The sequence below is a fragment of the Artemia franciscana genome, unplaced genomic scaffold (genome assembly GCF_032884065.1).
Source record: "Artemia franciscana unplaced genomic scaffold, ASM3288406v1 PGA_scaffold_30, whole genome shotgun sequence".
Lineage (NCBI taxonomy): Eukaryota > Metazoa > Arthropoda > Branchiopoda > Anostraca > Artemiidae > Artemia > Artemia franciscana.
Genome location: NW_027062662.1, coordinates 1,167,977 through 1,190,845, shown reverse-complemented (window position 1 = coordinate 1,190,845; position 22,869 = coordinate 1,167,977). Strand labels below are relative to the sequence as shown.

The window sequence follows — 22,869 nt, the reverse complement described above, 5'->3', positions numbered from 1 at the left end:
CAGCAGCATTAAAACATAAAACAAACAGAAATTATTACCCATATGAGGGGCTAACCTCCTTCTAATACCTCGCTCTTTACGCTAAAGTATTTTTAGTAATTTCAACTATTTATTCTGCGGCTTTTGTGATTCAGGGGTCATTCTTAATGAATTGGGACAAAATTTAAGCTTTAATGTAAAGAGCGAGGTACTGACGAGGGGGCGAACCCCCTCATATATGTAATACAAACATGAGAATACAAAAGTTCTTTACGTAAGCTAATTTATAAGTTACGTATATTTTTTACTTATAAAAAGATTCGTAAAAAATTAAAAGTTCTAGTTGCCTTTTTAATTAACCGAAAATCGGAGGGCAACTAGGCTTCCGCCCCCGCTCTTTTTTCTCAAAATCATTCGATCAAAATTATGAGAAAGCCATTTAGCCAGAAAAAATAAATATACAAATTTCTTTTTAATTATTCCTCTGCGGAGAGCCAAAATCAAAACATGCATTGATTCAAAAACGTTCAGAAATTAAATAAAAAAAAAACAAGTTTTTTAAATGAAAGTAAGGACCGACATTAAAACTTAAAACGAGCAGAAATTACGCCCCGCTCTTTACGCCAAAGGTTTTTACTGTTTTAAAATGTAGAGTTAAGAGAAAGATTCAAACTTAAAACGAACAGAAATTACTCCGTATATGAAAGGGGCTTTTCCTTCTCAACGCCCCGCTCTTTACGCTAAAGTTTTTTACTGTTTTAAGATGTAGAGTTAAGAGAAAGAGTCAAACTTTAGCGGGGCGTTGAGAAGGAAAAGCCCCTTTCATATACGGAGTAATTTCTGTTCGTTTCAAGTTTTAATGTCGCTCCTTACTTTCATTTAAAAAACTTGTTTTTTTTTATTTAATGCTTTTAAAAGATCAATGAAAGACCAAAACTCTCCTATCATTCCGTACTGAGGTCCGGTTCTATCCATCTACCAAAAAAATTGTTTGAAATTTGGTGTTCAGTTTTTTTAGGTTAAAAACCCATTCAAAATTGGTAGAAAAGTCTATGTACGTATATATAGGTGGCATATATATATATATATATATATATATATATATATATATATATATATATATATATATATATATATATATATATATATATATATATATATATATATATATATATATATATATATATATATATATATATATATATATATATATATATATATATATATATATATATATATATATATATATATATATATATATATATATATATATATATATATATATATATATATATATATATATATATATATATATATATATATATATATATATATATATATATATATATATATATATATATATATATATATATATATATATATATATATATATATATATATATATATATATATATATATATATATATATATATATATATATATATATATATATATATATATATATATATATATATATATATATATATATATATATATATATATATATATATATATATATATATATATAGGTGGCACTATATAGGTTATATATATATTTGGTGGTACTATATAGTTTATAGGCACTTTGCAAAGCTTTTGATGGAAAGTATACCTTAAATATAAAAAAAAGAACTCCAGACTCTAGAGGACCGATTTAGGCTTAACAGTTTAAGAACCAAAAAGTTTAATTAAATGGTAAAAAAAAAGTAATCACAAGAAGCAAGCAGGGGTAAAAATTCTTGAGCATGTTTGAAGGGGGCAAGGTTTTTTTATAATTTTCATGAAGATACTAAAAAGTATTTATCAAGATGTAAGGAGTAAGAGGGGGCATTTTTTCAATTTAAAAAAAAATGAAAGCACCAAAAGAAGGTATTTCTCAAAATATAGGAAGGTAGTAATTACCCCACCCCATCCCACTGGCTGCAAACCGAAGTGGAGTCAGTGGGAGTTAGCATCGAAAAAAACAACAATTAAAGGAGAAACGATTACTAAACTTATTACAAATCAAAAGCGGTTATTTATAAAAAGACCTTACCGTTTCTCATGGTTGTCGTTACTGTCAGGAACCGCACTCATTATTTGATTTGGAGTCCATTTCAACAACAAAATTTGGCAATCGTCATGGAGAGACAAATAACCTTGTAAAACTTCTGATCCACCGACCTTGAAAATAGACAAAGCTTCCTCAGGGGCAATTTATCTTTCGAAAACAAACTTTTCAAAACAAGTTTCGACGGAGCTTCGAGTGATTAACTTAGATGTAAGCAATAAAAAAAAATAAAGCACGACAGAAGAATGCAAATATAGGTACAAAACAGCTTTAAAATGTAGCTGTAACTTATTTTCATGGCTTGAATACAGCTAATGCTTGGCAAAAGTGAGAAAAAAAAACTAAAGAGTCAACGCATCAGGTTATTAAAAATCAATAAAATATTATTAAAAAATTATATATTAAAAATTAAATATATTAATTAATATATTTAATTATAAGGACTGTGGGGGATTAAGTCATGCTCAAAGACATAGTTATTGGATTTTTTGACTATGCTGAACAAAATGGCTATTTCAAAATTTTGATCGGGTGACCTTGGGAAGAAATGCGCGTGGGAGGGCCTAGTTGCTCTTCAATTTTTGGTCACTTAAAAAGGACACTAAAACTTTTAATTACCGTTTGAATGACTCCTCTCGCAATATTCTAGGACTACTTGGTCGAGAGGATCGCCCGTGAAGAAAAAAATCAAAACAAACAAACGCGTATGAAATACAAAAAATACAAAAATCTTCTGGCAAAAAACACAAAATTCTACATTTTCAAACAGTTCGTGGTAACGAACTGTAGTAAGGAGCGACCCGGCTCAATAGTAACCAAACCTCTAAAAAATTGAATTTTGATATCAATAGCTACATCAAAAGAATCGCATTATAATGCTGATTTTAAATATATAAGTTTAGTCTTATAGTTTAGTCTTACCTATCAAAAGTTACGAGCCTGAGAATATTTGCCTTATTTAGGAAAATAGGGGGAAACACCCCCTAAAAGTCGTAGGATCTTAACGAAAATGACACCATCAGATTCAGCGTATCAGAGATTCCTACTGTAGAAGTTTCAAGCTCCTATCTAAAAAAATGTGGAATTTTGTATTTTTTGCCAGAAGACAAATCACGGGTGCGAGTTTATTTTTTTTTATTTTTTTTTTTTTCCCAGGGGTCATCGTATCGACCAAGTAGTCCTAGAATGTCGCAAGAGGGCTCATTCTAACGGAAATGAAAAGTTCTATTGCCTTTTTTAAGTGACCAAATAAATTGGAGGGCATCTAGGCCCCCTCCCACGCTCATTGTTTTCCCAAAGTCAACGAATCAAAATTTTGAGATAGCCATTTTGTTCAGCATAGTCGAAAACCATAATAACTATGTCTTTGGGGATGACTTACTCTCCCACAATCCCTGGAGGAGGGGCTGCAAGTTACAAACTTTGACCAGTGTTTACAGACGTTTTGAGGGGGATTTTATTTTGTTTTGGGGTGGGGCTGAGGAGAGGAGGCTATGTTGGAGGATCTTTCCTTGGAGGAATCTGTCATAGGGGAAGAAAAATAAAATGACAAGGGCGCAGGATTCTCTAGCATTACTATAAGAAAACAATGAAAAATAAACATGAAAACGTTTTCTCAAATGAAAGGAAGAAGTAGCATTGAAACTTAAAACGAACAGAGATTATTACGCATATGAGGGGTTCTAAAAATACTTTGGCATAAAGAGCGAGGTATTTAGGAGGAGATAAATACCTTGCTCTTTATGCTAAAGTATTTTTAGTAATTTCAACTATTTATTCTACGGCCTTTCTGATTCAGGGGTCATTCTTAAAGAATTGGGACAAAACTTACGATTTAGTGTAAAGAGCGAGGTATTAACGAGGGTACAAACCACCTCGTATACATAATAAAAATATAAGGCTATGAAAGTTTGTTACGTAAGTTACTTCTTAAGTTACGTATATTTTTTACTAATAAAAACGTTCGTTAAAAATTAAAAGTTCTAGTTGCCTTTTTAAGTAACCAAAAAATTGGAGGACAACTAGGCCTCCTTCTCCTCCCCTTATTTCTCAAAATCGTCTGATCAAAACTAAGAGAAAGCCATTTAGCCAAAAAAAAATTAATATACAAATTTCATTTTAATGATTTATGTGCGGAGAGCCAAAACCAAACATGCAATAATTCAAAAACGTTCAGAAATTAAATAAAAAAAACTAATTTTTTTAGTTGAAAGTAAGGAGCGACATTTAAAACTTAAAACGAACAGAAATTACTCCGTATATGAAATGAGTTGTCCCCTCCGCAATCCCTCGCTCTTTACGCTTTTGACTCTTTGCCACAATTCTACTTTTTAAAACAATTAAAAGCTTTAGCATAAGGAGCGAGGGATTGCGGAGGGGACAACTCATTTCATATACGGAGTAATTTCTGTTCGTTATAAGTTTTAAATGTCGCTCCTTACTGTCAGCTAAAAAAATTAGTTTTTTTATTTAATTGCACATAGGAGCTTCAACTATTTGCAGTACAGTTCTCTAATATACTGAATCTGATGGTGTGATTTTCATCTAGATTCTATTACTGTTAAGGGGTGTTTTACCCTTTTTTTTGAAATTAAGGCAGATTTTCTCCGACTCGTAACTTTCGATGTGTATAACTAAACTTGATGAAACTTGTATATTTAAAATCAGCCTAAAAATTCAATTCTTTTGATATATCTATTGGTATCAAATTTCCGTTTCTAGAGTTTCGGTTACTATTGAGCCCAGTCACTGCTTACTAAGGATATATTTGATATTATTATATTCTAATACTACTACAGCTAATAACTCACCGCAGCACCAAGCCACCTGAGGCCAACACAGCGACGCACGCTCCTCCTCCAACCCAATCTATTCAAAGCCTCCCTCTTTACACCTTCCCAGGAAATTCCCATTTCCTTTAAATGTTTATTTATGACACCCTCCCACCCCAGACGAGGACGAACTGCTTTCAGTTTAGCCCTAGAAGGTTGGCCAAAAAGGACAATCTTTGTCACTCTGTCATTCTTCATCCGCAGAACGTGGCCTAGCCATCCTAGCCTTTCTTTCATTATAGCCCTAGAAAGCTGGATTGAACCACATTTTTGTAAGGCCTACTGTTTGAAATACGGTCAGTCAGCCAGGTACCCAGAACAATCCGTGGGCAATTTTTCTGGAAACATCTAGTAAATTTTCATCCGCTTTTCGGAGCACCTATGATTCAGAGCTATTTTTTACCCCTATCATCACTGTAGCTTCGAATATTCTAATCTTGGTTTGCAGACTTATCTTCCAATTCTTCCATTTTTTTTAGCTGTGAAAAAACACCTTGAGCCTTGGCTATTCTACTTTCACTTATTACTAGCCTTAGTGACTTAATCACTTAACATTAATTATTCAAACCTATTCTAGCACAATGAACTCGCAAAACCTCATTCATTTCATTTTCATTCATTTTGCTCATACTTTCATCTAATATGCTTAAATCATCAGCATATTCGAAGTCCAGGAAACTTTTTCTTCCCCGTTTGATTCCGTGGTCTCCCATTGCCTTTCCTGTACTCCTCAAGAAAAAGTCCGTCGAAATAATTTATATAAAGGGGGATAGAACACAACCCTGCTTAACTCCTGATTTGATACAAAGCCAGCTGCTAAACTCATGTCTTACCTTAACCGCAGCAGTATTATTCTCGTACATAGCACTAGTTACCTTAATGTATTTGTCTGGTATACCATATAAGGCTAAGACCTTTGCTAAAGCTCTTCTCTCAACAGAATCGGACACTTGCTCATAATCTATAAAACTGAGGACTAAAGGTGTTTGACAGCTAAGGCCCTTCTCAATTATTAACCTAAGAGTGAAAATTTGGTCGACATATCCTCTACCTTTTCTAAAACCGGACAGTTCTTCTCTTAAACCTTTGTCTACAGCATCTCTCAGTCTTAAAAGTATCATATTATTATATAATAATTGATATTAATATATAATACTAAATACTAATATAAAATATTACATTAATATCATTTATATATATAATTATTATATATATATATATATATATATATATATATATATATATATATATATATATATATATATATATATATATATATATATAGATACAATAATTCGTATCCTTTTTATTTCTTATTCTTTTATTATTCTAATATCAATAATTTATTATTTGCTCAGAAACCATAATTTCACGAGCAAGCACTTTGAGAACCTTGATGCTCAGCAAATTTGATAAATAAATATGTATAAGGTACACTTTAATTCAACATTTTAAATTGAAATAAAATCAAAAACATAGTCTTATCATTCGTTTTCCCCTACATCCTTGAGAAAATTTCTTTATTATGTTACATAACCCCAAGACAATTTGTGATGTAACGTTGTTTAAGGCAAATAACGGAAAATTATGTTTTATTTAAATTTTCTTAACAGTCAGATTTTATCTGATTTTAACATCCATTAAATTTTACAGTATAAAATGCTTCTTTGGGACCTATCAAGGAAAAGCAACTTTTGAATTCAAAAAGGTACTTTTTCCACAGAACGACACTTAATCGATCTCTTGTTGTCGTCAGAATGACGTAGTCATTTTGGTGGAATTTACACCGCAAGAGAACCATACGGAGCTTTTAAATTAAACATCTAACTTTCTCTCTATCTATTAGATTTTGAGGATCCCTTACGTCCGTTAAGATCTATTCTTTAGAGAGAAAGGCTACTTTTGAGTGGAATGGCTGCTTTTCTGTTAGAATTTTTAACCATTTCTCGTTCTCGTCACAAGAACTTGATGAACATTGAAATTTAGAAAGCAAACAATTTGAAGATCTTATCAGATATTTCATGAATAATAAAAATTGTAAGAATTTATCGCACGGATTAGTCCGCTTTTTAATTCTTGAAAACTGTTAAAAATTTCCATGAAATTCTCAAAAACTGTCACTTGGCTTAAAAGCTTATCATTGTGTTGCGGAGCAACACTACTGCTTTCGTAGTTTTTTTTTTTTTTTTTTTTTCACCGTGATCAGCGACCTGTAGCTCCGAAGTGGTAAGAGTTAAAAATTTGAGATTTTTCAGAGGAAAGGGAAACGTGAAACAGAGTAAAAAAGTTCCAGAGAAGTTCCTAAAATTTCTAACAGTTTTCCATAAAAAAAAAATAAAACCGTTTTTTTCTTAGAAACTGTGCGTTCGATGTTTGGCGTCAAGTTAATACGACCCTAGCTTCGGAAATAAACTTGTTAGAAATACAGTTATGCTGAACTCATGCAGAACTTTCATTTGTCTCTTCGAGAACCGGAGCACAAAATTCCGTAGCTCTTACAGATTTCCCGGAAATAATTCCGGAAAAGTCCATCTCGTTCCGATTTTTTTTGGAATTTTCTCAAATTTTCGATTTTGATGTTTCTTATATTTTTATCGAGTAGTGCTATGAAAAGTATGCAAGAAGAAGTGAAGTGTTCTATATACCAAGTTGCTTCGTCCTTCTATCAACAGAATCGGACACTTGCTCATAATCTATAAAACTGAGGACTAAAGGTGTTTGACAGCTAAGGCACTTCTCAATTATTAACCTAAGAGTGAAAATTTGGTCGACATATCCTCTACCTTTTCTAAAACCGGACAGTTCTTCTCTTAAACCTTTGTCTACACCATCTCTCAGTCTTAAAAGTATCATATTATTATATAATAATTGATATTAATATATAATACTAAATACTAATATAAAATATTACATTAATATCATTTATATATATATTATTATATATATATATATATATATATATATATATATATATATATATATATATATATATATATATATATATATATATATATATATATATATATATATATATATATATAGATACAATAATTCGTATCCTTTTTATTTCTTATTCTTTTATTATTCTAATATCAATAATTTATTATTTGCTCAGAAACCATAATTTCACGAGCAAGCACTTTGAGAACCTTGATGCTCAGCAAATTTGATAAATAAATATGTATAAGGTACACTTTAATTCAACATTTTAAATTGAAATAAAATCAAAAACATAGTCTTATCATTCGTTTTCCCCTACATCCTTGAGAAAATTTCTTTATTATGTTACATAACCCCAAGACAATTTGTGATGTAACGTTGTTTAAGGCAAATAACGGAAAATTATGTTTTATTTAAATTTTCTTAACAGTCAGATTTTATCCGATTTTAACATCCATTAAATTTTACAGTTTAAAATGCTTCTTTGGGACCGATCAAGGAAAAGCAACTTTTGAATTCAAAAAGGTACTTTTTCCACAGAACGACACTTAATCGATCTCTTGTTGTCGTCAGAATGACGTAGTCATTTTGGTGGAATTTACACAGCAAGAGAACCATACGGAGCTTTTAAATTGAACATCTAACTTTCTCTCTATCTATTAGATTTTCAGGATCCCTTACGTCCGTTAAGATCTATTCTTTAGAGAGAAAGGCTACTTTTGAGCGGAATGGCTGCTTTTCTGTTAGAATTTTTAACCATTTCTCGTTCTCGTCACAAGAACTTGATGAACATTGAAGTTTTGAAAGCAAAGAATTTGAAGATCTTATCAGATATTTCATGAATAATAAAAATTGTAATAATTTATCGCAAGGATTATTCCGCTTTTTAATTCTTCAAAACTGTTAAGAATTTTCATGAAATTCTCAAAAACTGTCACTTGGCTTAACAGCTTATCATTGTGTTGCGGAGCAACACTACTGCTTTCGTAGTTTTTTTTTTTTTGTTTTTTTTTCACCGTGATCAGCGACCTGTAGCTCCGAAGTGGTAAGAGTTAAAAATTTGAGATTTTTCAGAGGAAAGGGAAACGTGAAACAGAGTAAAAAAGTTCCAGAGAAGTTCCTAAAATTTCTAACAGTTTTCCATAAAAAAAAAATAAAACGTTTTTTTCTTAGAAACTGTGCGTTCGATGTTTGGCGTCAAGTTAAGACGACCCTAGCTTCGGAAATAAACTTGTTAGAAATACAGTTATGCTGAACTCATGCAGAACTTTCATTTGTCTCTTCGAGAACCGGAGCACAAAATTCCGTAGCTCTTACAGATTTCCCGGAAATAATTCCGGAAAAGTCCATCTCGTTCCGATTTTTTTTGGAATTTTCTCAAATTTTCGATTTTGATGTTTCTTATATTTTTATCGAGTAGTGCTATGAAAAGTATGCAAGAAGAAGTGAAGTGTTCTATATACCAAGTTGCTTCGTTCTCTAAGAAATAATTTCCGAAGTTTCGACGTTCTAGAGGTAACTTCTGTTCTGGACCAGCTAGAATTTCTTTTTCCAACGCGGTTCGACAAGTCTCGATCTCCTAACAACTGCACCTTACAATAGTTTCTCCGAAATAAAATTCCTTCTTTGGGTTTTTCTATTTGGAAGTTTTGTCATGCCCTCGGGGCAATTTAAATTTTTTGGTGAATTTGGTTTGTTTTATATTTTCCTAGTTTAGACCATCAAAAGTTAAGCAGAAAACTATAAGACGTTATTTCCGTATCTCTTTCAGATTTCCCGGAAATAATTCCCGAAATGTGCGTCTCGAAACATAATACTTCAAATTGGCGTCAAGTTAAGACGGCCCTAGTTTCGGAAGTAAACGTTTTAGAGATAAAATAATTCTCGTTTATTTCTGGACCAGCTAAACATTTTACCAGACTCAGTTTAGTAGGAGCTCGAAATAAAACCATATCAAAGATGCATCAAGATAACAATCGAAGCCGCATTAGAAAAATGTCCTCTGAAGGACATAATGGAGACTGTTGCTCCGCAACTGTGTCCCGTAGGGCACAGTTACACGTGTTGCTCCGCAACTGTGCCCTAAGGAACAGGGCACAGTTGCTGCAACACTTCCCGTTGCACAGGCAACGGAGGTCTAGTTTCCATTATTAGTGGCATATATCCCTCAATTCCTTTAAAAAAAATATAGTCAATGATATTTTTTTATTTGACATATTGTCTATAATTTTTGACAGCTTTACCCCCCTCCCCTTGCTAAGAGAATGTATTACTTTGTATTAAAGCGTTAATTTGAAAAAAATGTCTTGTCAGATCAATACTGTTGTTTGATCTTAGAATAAAATTATTAGATAATGAAAGACAACCGATATTTCCAGTTGACAGTTTTTTTTTTAACTTACAAAATCTTGCAAATTTAAATTCACATATTTCTACATACCTTGTGAGAAAATTGTGTCAAAGGAAGAGTTTTTGATTTTTCATTTCTTTCTATTTTATTAAATCAAATTATTTGCATCTTTAGCCAAAAATATTCACTTGCCAAATGTTTGAGAGAGAGAAAGAGAGAGAGAGAGAGAGAGAGAGGGAGAGGGAGAGAAAGACAGCGAGAGAGAGAGAGATTGGACCGTTTTTCATTTTCTATTTCAATCTTTGTTCAAGTTAAATATATTGCTGTATCATTTGAAAATCGCCAATCGAACTTTTTCTATCATATTTTACAAACAATATCGTCATTTATAGAATTTCTTTTTACTGATGACGATACATATATATTTTGGTTAAAAAAATATATAAAATAGTAAAGCTGTAGCTAAATCCCGTTAAAGACGAACAAACTCCAACAAAATCACCACACTTTCCACTGTGACTTTCTGAACCAACGGATCTGCCAATTAGTTATAGTTCTTGTGGGGAGTGGGTTTCTATTATAACACTGTCAAAAAGGAAGATTCCAGGCTGTGACCTCCTCCGCTCGTCTCCCAAGATCTTATAAAATTTTCTCATTATATCCTACACAGTTTGGTCTCTATAATACGTCTCTTTATTTCGTTTCTTTTTACAAATAGGCCCAACCCCCCTCCTCAAGCACCTTCACCCCGAAAATCATATGTGTGATAACCTTCTATATGTCTTCGTCAACTATAAGCACTTACCGGTAGAACTCCAACATTATTCTTCCCATAAAGGAGTGTACTCTTACTATTTTGGTGTAATGATGCCACATAGTCTTGAGCTGTGATTGAGGGATTGCTATTAGATTTGCCCTAGAAATGAAACAAAGATGGAATTGTACTTAATTATTATTTCTAGAAAGGGCTACAAAGTCTTGAGCTGTGATTGTAGTATCGCTATTAGATTCGCTCTATAAATATAACAAAGAGAAAATTACACTTAGTTATTATTTCTGAAAAGGCTTACATAACCTTTTTGTGATTGAAGGATTTCTATTAGATTTGGCCTGAAAATGAAGCAAAGATGGAATTATATTTAATTATTATTTCTAAAATGGGTTACATTATCTTGAGCTGTGATTTAATGATTGCTATTAGATTTGCCGTAGAAATGAAACAAAGATGGAATTACACTTAATTATTATTTCTAGAAAGGGCTACATAACCTTGAGCTGTGATTGAATGATTAATTTACCCTAGAAATGAAACAAAGATGGAACTACATGTAATTATTATCATAAACATCGCAATAGCGCTGCTTAAGTAAAGAGAGAAGTGGGCACAATGTATTATTATTTTTTTTCTTTGGTCTTAGACCAGATGGAGTTGTCTTGTAAAATTTTTTTGTTTTATCCTGCTTTCTAGGATTAAAATGAGAGAAAGGTTGAGATGAGTAGGAAAGGCTCTGCAAAAGAAGGATAAAATATTGCAAAAGATCGTCCTTTTTGGACGATCCCAGCGAAGGGTCGCTGGTTCGAATCTCGGTGGTGCCGACCGTTTGGTCTTAGGACGAGGGTTAGTGGCGTTTCCCCGTAAGACAAGCCAAAAGTTTACCCAGCTTCAAATGGGCACCTAGAAAAATCTAGGGAAAAGCACGGGAAAGCGTCGGATGACTTGCCCCCAACCACGCATTGCACCCCGGCCGAGGGCGGAGAATCAGGAGATCGGCACCTGCGCTACGCGAACCCCAATCGGTTTGCATGCGAAAGTTTGCTTTTTGTTTGCTTGGATCGTGCACAGTTGTGTTGACTTCAGGAGGCTTGGTGCTGCTGTGACTTTTAAGCAGAAGCTTTAGTAGTAAATTAAATATCAGGAACAGACCATCTAGGTATTTATTGACTTTATAACTGCTTTTAACTCTGCGATACTCAACGCCATTTGGGCCGCCATGAGGGAAGAAATTGTACCTGATAAGCTTATCCACTTAATCAAGACATACTATACAGGTACGAAAGCTTGAGACAGAGCTTATGGAAGCCTTTCCTTGCTTACTGATATTGAACATAGAGTTAGATAAGGATGCATTTTGTCCCTTACCTTACCTAAGACCATGTATTATAGATGAAGGATGACATATTATCAAAGCGTGCTTTTAAGTCATCCATCTGGTCCTAACAAAAATCAAGTTTACCCCAAAAGAGGTCAGAGGAGGTCACAAGAGACGATCTAAAGGAAATCGAATTTCATGGGACAATGTAACGAGTGAAATACTGAATCTACTGGTCAGAGGAGAAGCATGCCCAGGACCGGTGACCTGGCTGGTTGGTTGGTTGGTGCGCCAGTGAGTTGTTAACAAAAGCTGATGGAAATGACAGCGATAAAGAAGGCGATACCAATGTGTCCAAATGATACTCATGATACTCCTAAGTCCGAAGGAAAGAGAGCTTTCTGAAAATAGTAAAGCACTTTCTGAAGTACTTTTTCAATTATGTAAATTTTTCAAATAGCTTATAAAAGGAATTTAATAGAAAAATAGTTGCTACGATCAAAATGCTTTCAACTGAAGACGGAATGCTTTATTGATCTTCATAAATTTTTCACTTCTGTCTGGACATGGAATAAAGCACAAAATGCGAAACAAAAACAAAAGAAAACGAGAAAAACATCTTTGAGATACCTCTAGTAAAAACTCCTGTATGAAAGTCATAGTCACATAAGATAATCAAATCCACCAATTTAGTTTCTTTCGGTTGAGGTGGCTTGTTTCCTTATTTTTACTAATTTCCTCAGAGACTCTGGGGAAGGAATAGAGAGAGGCAAAGGGACTGGCTTGAATTAGTTCTAGCACCAATTGTAATCCCTTTCTTTAGATAACCCCAAAGGACATTCTGGTCCAAAAATTCGGTCTTTTTCATAAAATCATAATTTTAAATAATTTATCTAATAATATGAAATTATTATCTGAGTTACCCTTTCACCGTTACTAAGAAAGGGTCATCCTATTTTAGTTTTGTATTTTGCTTTAATGTTTGGTTTTTCATATTTTTATCAGTTCTATTCGGTACTAAGGACGGTCAAGCAGAAGTCTTGACCGAAATATTTGCATAATTTTTCAAATTTTTCACTGGCTGTATTTATTGTCCTCGTTTTCTTCCTTTCTTCGCGATTTTATGTTTTAAGCATAATGTTATATACTTTTGTATATCACGGTCCAAAAATTCAGTCTTTTTCTGTCAAGATGTTATTTCTTTTTTCCACTAGTTGTCCTCCTATGTCTAAGCTAAAATATGAAATATATTACATCCTGACATAAAAGAGTCAAATCAATTAGTTAAAGAAAAGTGAAAGCCGGTGGGTCGAATATTCTGTAAGAATAAACAAGGGCAAGAATTGAATTCCCCACTACACCCATGGTATATATATATGTATGTATATATATATATATACATATATATATATATATATATATATATATATATATATATATATATATATATATATATATATATATATATATATATATATATATATATATATATATATATATATTTATATATATATATTGCTTATTTTTGTATAAGGGAGTCCATGTTTTTCACACAATGTTTCATGGAGTAACAATACTGAATGTTTGGTAATCATACAAAATAAATAAATTATTGCTATGTGCAATGTGTCAATCTATATTCTTTCTATAATGTATAAAGGAATAATGCATTATAGACATGACCCCATAGAGTGTTTTGACCATACCGTTTTTATTTAATTATTTTGTGTAAATAAAGATTTTTCTCTCTTAAAAACACCAATCATTGATATCCACGGGGAATATCCATGGAGAACACTAAATTGTCCTTAGTTGCCATTGTTACTGTATCACTGTACTTAATTGGCGCACTTCCAATCCTAATTGACATTAAATAAAAAAAACAAGTTTTTTTCAACTGAAAGTAAGGAACAACATTAAATTTAAAAATTATTACGTATGTGAGAGGGTTCGTCCCCTCGTCAATACCTCGCTCTTTAAGCTAAAGTTCGAATTTTGTTCCAATTCTTCAAGAATGACTCCTAAATCACAAAGCCCGTTTAATTAGAATAAACAGCTCTTTTGAAAATTAAGGAATAAATAGAAATTTACCTTGAAGTTGTACTATAAAATCGTACCTCTTATATTCATTCAATAATAAAATGGAGATTGAGTCCCTATAAATCAAATTCTATAATTTCACATGTCAAACAGTTTGTGGTAGCGAACTGTAGTAAAAAAACGGAATTTTGATACCAATAGCTACATCAAAAGAATCACATTGTAGTGTTGATTTTAAATATATAAATTTCATCAAGTTTAGTCTTACCCATCAAAAGTTACGAGCCTAAAAAAATTTGCCTTATTTTAGAAAATAGGAAAAAATACCCCCATAAAGTCATAGAATCTTAACGAAAATCACACCATCATATTCAGTATATCAGAGAACCCTACTGTAGAAGTTTCAAGCTCCTATCTAAAAAAACATGGAACGTAAATTAAAAGTTATAGTGCCCTTTTCAAGTAACCAGAAAATTTGGAGGGCACCTAGGCCCCCTCCCACACTCATTTTTTCCCAAAGCCACTGGATCAAAATTTTGAGATAGCCATTTTGTTCAGCATAGCCGATAAACCTAATAGCTATGTCTTTGCTATGTCTTTGGGGATGACTTAATCCCCCACATTCACCAGGGGAGGGGCTGCAAGTCACAAACTTTGACCATCGTTTGCATATAGTAATGGATTTTGGGAAGTCTACAGACGTTTTCAGAGGGATTTTTTCGCGTTGGGGTGAGGATGGAGGGGGAGGTTTGTTACGTAGGAGGATCTTTCCATGGAGGAATTTATCATTAGGGAATAGAATTTCCATAGGAGCCGAATTCCCTTATATAGTTTTTTATTGATTTAAAAAGTAGAGTTGTGATAAGGAGTCCAACTTCAGCGTGAAGAGCGAGGCGTTGAGGAGGGGACAACCCTTTCATATACGGAATAATTTCTGTTTGTTTGATGTCACTCCTTACTTGCATCTAAAAAACTTGTTTTTTTTTAATTTAATTTGCACTTTGGACGTCTATTTTTAAGTCAATTACATCATTTCTTATTTTTGGAGAAACAAATAGCTCGCTTTTTAAAACCAGAAAACCGCGTTTTCTGATGAAGTCGTAACATTCACACCGAAAATTTTATAATTATTTCCTTATTCAAATCTAACAAATAAAACTTTACCAAGAAATAATTGAACTCTTTACTTCTTTATAAGATTGTAAAGAGTTTCAATAAACACTGTTATGTAGAAGGCACATAAAGGAAGCCAGTAAATGAAAGCACAACAGGAATCACTCAAGGTAAGTTGTTTTGGAATGTAACACCCCCTTTTTTTATTCTTTACACCAACTTCTGTGTGAAATTTTTGAAAGCTAAAATATATACTTAGCTGACAGCCAGGGGCGTCATTTTGTAGAGCAAGGGGAGGGGCAGTTGCCCCCAATAATTTGGAGAAAACATTATTATGGAGCAGACGCCCCTTAATCATCCGAATATAGACCCCCCTTGCCCCCCAGAAAAAAAATAATGCTGGAGCTACGCCCCTGCTGACAGTTCATGATTTTAAACGTAGTATTTCGTCATTTAAATTTTACTCAAATTGCATAAAATGCATCTTGGTGATTATCAATATACTCAAATATTCTTTAGATACTTATTATTTGTACAAGGTAACTAAATTAAACTATGTAAATAATATCAAAAAATCACCTGAAGACCCAATGTCTTGCTAACAGGAGTGTTGAAACTGTTCCCATTTGTATAAGCCGAAGTAGACATCTGATGCCGCTGGACAAGCTCCTCAGCTGGGGGATCTGACCAGAAGTGATCTTGTGTTTTCATCCTACTGAAATCAAGGGCACAAGGTCCAACTAAAAAGTAAATGTATATTTGGAAATTATTTTAATTTTCGTCAACACCGATCAAATGGATAGCTTCAGGTACTTGGGTAGCATTATTAGTAAAGGCGATGGAAGAAGTGAAGATTTAAAAATTAATATAGCCAAGGCCCGAGGTAGTTGAAGTAATTATTTATTTTCATAAGACTCCACAACTCAAATCAATATGTAGCACACCAAAAGCATTGCTTGCGAGGGTTTGTTACTAACAAAAAAAAATATGGTATACGGAGTTGGAGGGTGAAAACTTGTACTGAGAAATAGTAACATGAAAGTACACTCAACAAAACTATATAATGTTATGATCCCAAGGCAACAATAACCAGGAAAAATAATAACAATAGTATAAAAATAATAAATATAAATAATAACAATACAAAATAAAAAAATAACCGTATATTTTCACAATTGAAAATTTTGTGGAAGAATAGAAAGATAAGTCTATAAACCAAGATTAGAATATGAGAAACTACGGTAATGACAGTTGTCAAGTATTATTGAAATCTAGGCGCTTTGAAAGGCAAAGGAAGATTTGTTAAATGTTTCCCAGAGAAATTGTTTAAGGATACTCTTAACCGGTTTGCCTAGCCTTATCTCAAACAAATTCGGTTTAATCCCACTTTTCTGGGCCATACTATAGTAACCATCTAATAATAGGACTCTCTAGTAAGAGCCTAAGGTACATGAAAATTGAGAAACTGTTTGGAAAGAAATTATCTAATGAGAAAGAACTTCCATTTAAAGTTGATTCAGAAGATAACTATTTTCCAAGTCATGCTGAACCATGAAAAGCACCTACGAAAAAAATTGTTGGGAACTTAAAAAAAAGAGCCAGTGAAAAAAAAAACAGTCGAGAAAAGAAAAAAAAGCCTAAGAAGTGCACCATTTAAATCATCATGGTAGATGGTCTTATTAACAAAAAAAAATGAAGAGAAAACATACAAGTTCTTTTGACAAAGAAGAATACCTTTCTTCTGAGTACCTGTACAAAAAGAATACAAAAAAGAAGTTGGCCTGGTAAATGCCTAGGTAAAAGAGTCTTGGAGGTCAAACCTCGGCTCCTGTTCCACCTAGGACCTCCAAACTGTTGATTATTCTCTTCTGAATTCCTATCTTTCACAAAGCTCACATGTTTTATTTCTGTAAATTTATAACTTCAATAAATCCAGGAAAACAATCAGCTTTATTTTCTGCATAGAATAAGATAGACAAAAAAATGAATATGTTTGAAATTTCTTATACTATAGAATATATAAGCTTGGAGCAGGTTTTCTACACATGATCAGTAGATGCTGAGTCTTTTTTTTCAGCGCTGTCATATCAATTACTGTCGCTGACCTTATCTGCCTCAAGCCTCCAGGATCTCCATTACACATCCTTTTTCTATAGAGATTCTTCATCCCAGGGTGCCGTGATTCCGTTGTGGATGCAGCAAACCTAGAGCACACATGGCAGAAGCCAAAAAGTAGTGACCTATATCTAGCCCGATTAAGCAGTGGGAAAGTCCAATGGAGGGCCAAAGCAATCCTTACGTGGTAATTCATCATGAGAGCTTGGCATAGGGACAGACTAATAACCAAACCGTCTAGTAGCTGGCTTCTCCTGAAGTGTCCCTCAGGGTAGCTGGCACTCAAGCAAAGGAGACACAAGACTTAGCCAGGAAAGCGAAAAATTTTTGGTACCGAAACAGTCAAACCAGTTCTCAAATTTTCAAAGCATGACTCGTGTTGCCACTCGTGGTGCTGTTGGCAGCAAATATTTGGGTATTTTTAACCTCAGATATTTCCAGCAAAATCCCGTCTCGTTTGCCAAAATCTAAAAATGTTCACTGAACAGAAAATAAATTTTTGACTGTTTAAGGCTTTCTAAAAGCAAAGAGTTACATCTCTGAGCAAATTAGGACTCTTGAGAGAAATTCAGGAAAGAAAACCAGTTGATTGCCTAGCAAAAGAAGATTTTGAAAAACATTTCAAAATGAAAATTGTTGCTCAATATCAGTAAAGTTGTGTGCATATACTAATTCGCTTGTATTTGCTTGGGAGATTTTTTATCAAACAGTCCATGGTGTTTTCTTGTTCTTTTGAATACATAAAAAGAATTGGCATTTCATACTGATTTTAAGTATCTAAATTTTATTAAATTATATTTTAGCAATAAAAAGCAACGAGCCTGAGAAAATATGCCTAATTTTCCTAAAAGGGGAAAAACACTCTCAAAAAGTCATCCAATGAAATTTTGAGAAACCTCTTGGATTCAGCATGGTTAAAAGGTCCAGTAACTATGCTCCTTGTATGGATCCATTAAGCAATGTTAATGGAAATCACACCGTCAGATTCATCATATCAAAAAACTTTACGGTAGAGAATTCAAGTTCCTATCTGCAAGAATGTGGATTTTTTTTTGTCATAAGAAAGAACCACAGATGTGTGTTTATTTGTTGTTTTTTTCCAGAGTCGTTCGGATCAAATCACTGGTCTTAGAGAATTGAGAGAGGGTCATTCGGACGGAAAACAAAAGTTTTAGTGCCCTTTTTAAGGGACCAAAATTGTTGGAGGGCAACTAACCCCCTTCCAATACCCATTTTTTCCCCAAAGACATACGATAAAATTTTGAGAACCCTCTTTGACTCAGCTTAGTTGAAAGGCTAAGTAAAAATGCCCCTGGAATGGCATTACCCCCCCCCCACGCACACAGAGCCGGGGAAGGGGCTCTAAGTTCTGCAAATAACCCGAAGTCTGCACATAGCATTTGTTATTAGAAAATATACTAAATTTCCCAGGGCGAATTTTCTGCGGTGGAGAATTTTCAATGGGAAAAATCTCCCGAGGGAGTTTTCCTGGGGAGGAAAATTGAAATTGAGGAGCAACATTAATTGAAATTGAAATTGAGGAGCAACATTAAAAATTAAAACGAACAAAAATTATTCCATATATGAGGGAAGATTCCCCATCCTCAACCCCCCTTCGTTCGTTGCGCTGACGTTTTCTAGTGCTTCAAATGTGCTTTTTGTTCCTTACAAGTGGCCCTCGTTTTTCAGGTGTTGTCCTTAAAGAATTTGGGAAAAAGTGAAATTTTCGAAAGAGTGAGGGGTAGAGAGGGGGGCGACCCACCTCATATACGGGATAATTTTTTTCGTTTTAAGATTTAATGTTGCTCTTTACTTTCGGTTGAAATTAACTTGATTATTCTACTCAATTGTTAAATATATCTAACCCGTTGATGTCCATCAAAGACAAATAATACGAAGTATGCCCCCTTGCAAGACTCCGTAACGGGAAATGCAGGGAGAACAAACAAAAATGATGACCTACATCTGACGACTCGGTACCCACTGAGAACCCACCAGATAGTTCAAAACCCGCCAGAGCAAAGTGCCGTAGGCAACAAACGATACCAGTAGGCAATTTAAACCTGTCCCAGAGATATCTACCACGAAGGGAGATTGAAAAGAAAATCAGAAGAAGAGAAAAAAACTACTTTAAAATAAAACAAACATTCACAATCTTTCTGATGATACCAAATCATTGACGTTTTTATACAACTTTGTATTCCAAATAGCAAAAGAGGCAGTCAGGAGATTGAAATCCTATGTGACGAATCGAATTCCGTTCAAAGGTTTCCAGAATTATAAAGATCATAAGCAGAAAGATCAGAGACAAAAGATGGACTGGTTGTGAGAGACCAAGAACATCATCGTGTAGTTAAAAAAACGAAAAACACCAAAAGAGAATACAAAGAGACTTTAAATCAAGTAATGGCAAACACAAATCTATTTTTTTTCAACGATAAGGGTCTTCATTTTGTTCCTCGAGTTTAACAAATTATCTTATAACTAAATCTCATACTCAAGAGATGAAAGAGTATATAGTTGTATCACTGATAAGTTATATATTGATAGATTTGACTTACTTTCAATCAATGATTTTGCTAAGCAGAGTCGCTAAAGTGTAAGGAACTTGACACCCCTTACAGTCTTCTCCAAGTGGCCCTGTAGAGGGCTATGCATGGGCCTCGTATGGGTTGATTTTACGGCTGAGAAGGTTTCCGTTTATAACATCGACCCTATTAGTGTGTCGCCCCCTCAAGGATATTGCAATGAAATTTCCAAGGGATTGAAATCTGTGATTGAGGGACGCCACACACCACGTGGGCTATTAGGATAAACAAGCACTTCCTCAGCTGCTGCATCAGATGTAGAGTTTAAGGGAGTATTTTTCGTTCCTTTAGATTTGTAGCTAAACTGTTCAAGCAAATGTAAAATTTATGCTGCAAAATTTTGCACAACAAATAGGTTGTCAAGAAAATTGAGCTATCTATACCTGGATTAGAGCTCCTTTGGATCTAAATTAGGGGTTGCAATTAGCTAACTCCAGGGTCCAAAGACATCTTAAGTTGGAATAGCAACTCACTAATTCCAGCACCGCTCAAAAACAAATAAACAAAATAAATAGCATAATAGTACCTCCCTGAATACAAGGCATCGCAGACTTTGATAGTTTCAATCAAAATAATTTTCAATTCGTATGACCTTTTGTTTATAGGTAGTGAGGGAGGGTGGGACACATGAACGAGAATAATTCCCGATTTTCTACTATATATGGGCTCCTACTGACTTCTAATTTCCTAGCTACATTTGGGATTAGCAAGTAATAATCTGCACGGCCCTTTGTACATGTGGGGACATTATCACAATATTTACAATACTTTAATTAATTCAAACAACATTAATTACATTAATTACATTAATTAATTACATTAATTACTTACTATTAATTACATTAATAATTCAATTAATTACATTAATTTCAAACAAGGTAATGCACCCAAAGTACCAATCGGTATCCCAATCTTCAGATACCTTTAAACTTCCTTGGTACCGATAATAGCAACCTTAGATCCAAAGAGACTCAAACCAGATACCGAAGAGCAGACTTTAGTTTCAACTTGAGTCATGAAAAACCCCAAGAGTATGAACTAAAACAAAAAGTCAATTCTGCATCGTGTCGACAGTCGTGAGGGGGCCAAAGACCCGAGCTACCGACTTGTAGCGAGTGAATGTCCATTTTTGAGGGCTGAAGGCCTAAACTCTTAGATGGCGAGGTCCAAAGGCCTGAGCAAATGATAGGAGATGATATATAACAAAGAAGTTTTTCCTGATATTGGTTTTGTGTTCATAAGGAAACATAACTTATTTTGATCAGCCGTCGTAAATTAAACGAAAAAAAATTATACTGCCTTTGTAAAAAAAAAAATAAAAAAAAATATAAACAACATTAAAATAATAGGGACTCACCCATAAGAGAACTTAGTACTGGTCCATAATCAGGGTCAGCCAACACAGACTCTTTTTCATAATATTTACTGAAAGATAAAAATAGAGTCATTAATAAAGTATTTTTTTACCCGCTCAAGATACGAAGAATGAAAAAATTGTCCCCACTTTCAAGATCAAAGGTCACATCCCAAATTTTCATATTTAACAAGAAAGACAAAATGATTGTTTTAAAATATGCAAATTAGATTAAGTAAGAAAACTCGAAAAAAATTAGCGTGAAGTTTAGTAATGTGGTGCCACTTCTTAATGCAATAAATAAGTTATGTCAGGTATATCCCAGCTAGAGGTAATGAGATGTTTATTCTCCCCAGCATCCAGGGGCGTAGCTCTACCATTTTTATTGAGGGGGGATAGGGCTCCACATCCGGAGAGTCAAGGGACATGAGACAATTAATAATTTTTCTCTCCAAATTATTGGGGGGGAAACCCCCTTAAAAAGGCTGCTATTGCCTAAAAACACTTCTCTTTCACTTTCATAAGGCGATAAGGACCCCCTAATGTACTCTTAGAAGCACACAATTTCATCTTTTAATTAACTGTGCCATAAGCCGTCTGATTTTGGTTAACAATGTATGCTTACTAAATTTATGGGAAGGGGTGATGGATTTTGCATCTTTAAATTAACTGTGCCATAAGCCGTCTGATTTTGGGTAACAATGTATGCTTACTAAATTTATGGGAAGGGGTGATGGATTTGCATCTTTAAATTAACTGTGCCATACGCCGTTTGGTTTTCGGTAATAATGTATACTTACTAAAGTTATGGAAAAAGGTGAAGAATTTTGCATCTTTAAATTAATTGTGCAATAAGCCGTCTGATTTTGGGTAACAATGTATGCTTACTAAATTTATGGGAAGGGGTGATGGATTTTGCATCTTTAAATTAACTGTGCCATACGCCGTCTGGTTTTCGGTAACAATGTATACTTACTAAATTTATGGGAAAGGGTGAAGAATTTCGCTCGCAACTATTTCTGTTGCTTGGAGGAACAATGTCCTCGGGGTAGGTTTTTACTTAATAGTGAAATATTCAAAGCATTCAATTTTACAAAAAAATTAAATAGTATCTAATTAGAAGAGTTTCATAGGGGCCCCCTCCCCCTAGCCCCTCGACTGGTTTTGACACAGCAGTGTGTCTAAAGGAGCCACCAGGAAACACTCTCGTGAGGGGGATGTCCAAAGAAGGGTTTTGTTTTAACTAGAATTTAGATGGAAGGCAGACCAGACCTTTACGCTCTTTACGCTAAAGTTTGACTCTTTGCCACAATTCTACTTTTTAAAACAATTAAAAGCTTTAGCGTAAAGAGCGAGGGATTGCGGAGGGTACAACCCATTTTATATATGGAGTAATTTCTGTTCGTTTTAAGTTTTAAT

At 33.7% G+C, this 22,869-nt stretch overlaps 1 protein-coding gene across 4 annotated transcripts in view; it reads right to left on the bottom strand.

Moving 5' to 3' along the window:
- Positions 1-22,869, bottom strand: part of LOC136041594 (small G protein signaling modulator 2-like) — a 191,634-nt gene that overhangs the window by 117,206 nt on the left and 51,559 nt on the right. For all 4 annotated transcript variants that reach the window (XM_065726296.1, XM_065726295.1, XM_065726297.1 and 1 more), the window contains 4 exons: positions 21,454-21,521; positions 15,973-16,133; positions 10,956-11,066; positions 2,015-2,142 (listed from right to left, as the gene is read on the bottom strand). In XM_065726296.1, coding sequence (XP_065582368.1) covers positions 2,015-2,142; positions 10,956-11,066; positions 15,973-16,133; positions 21,454-21,521 — 468 coding nt within the window. The remainder of the gene's footprint in view (positions 1-2,014; positions 2,143-10,955; positions 11,067-15,972; positions 16,134-21,453; positions 21,522-22,869) is intronic.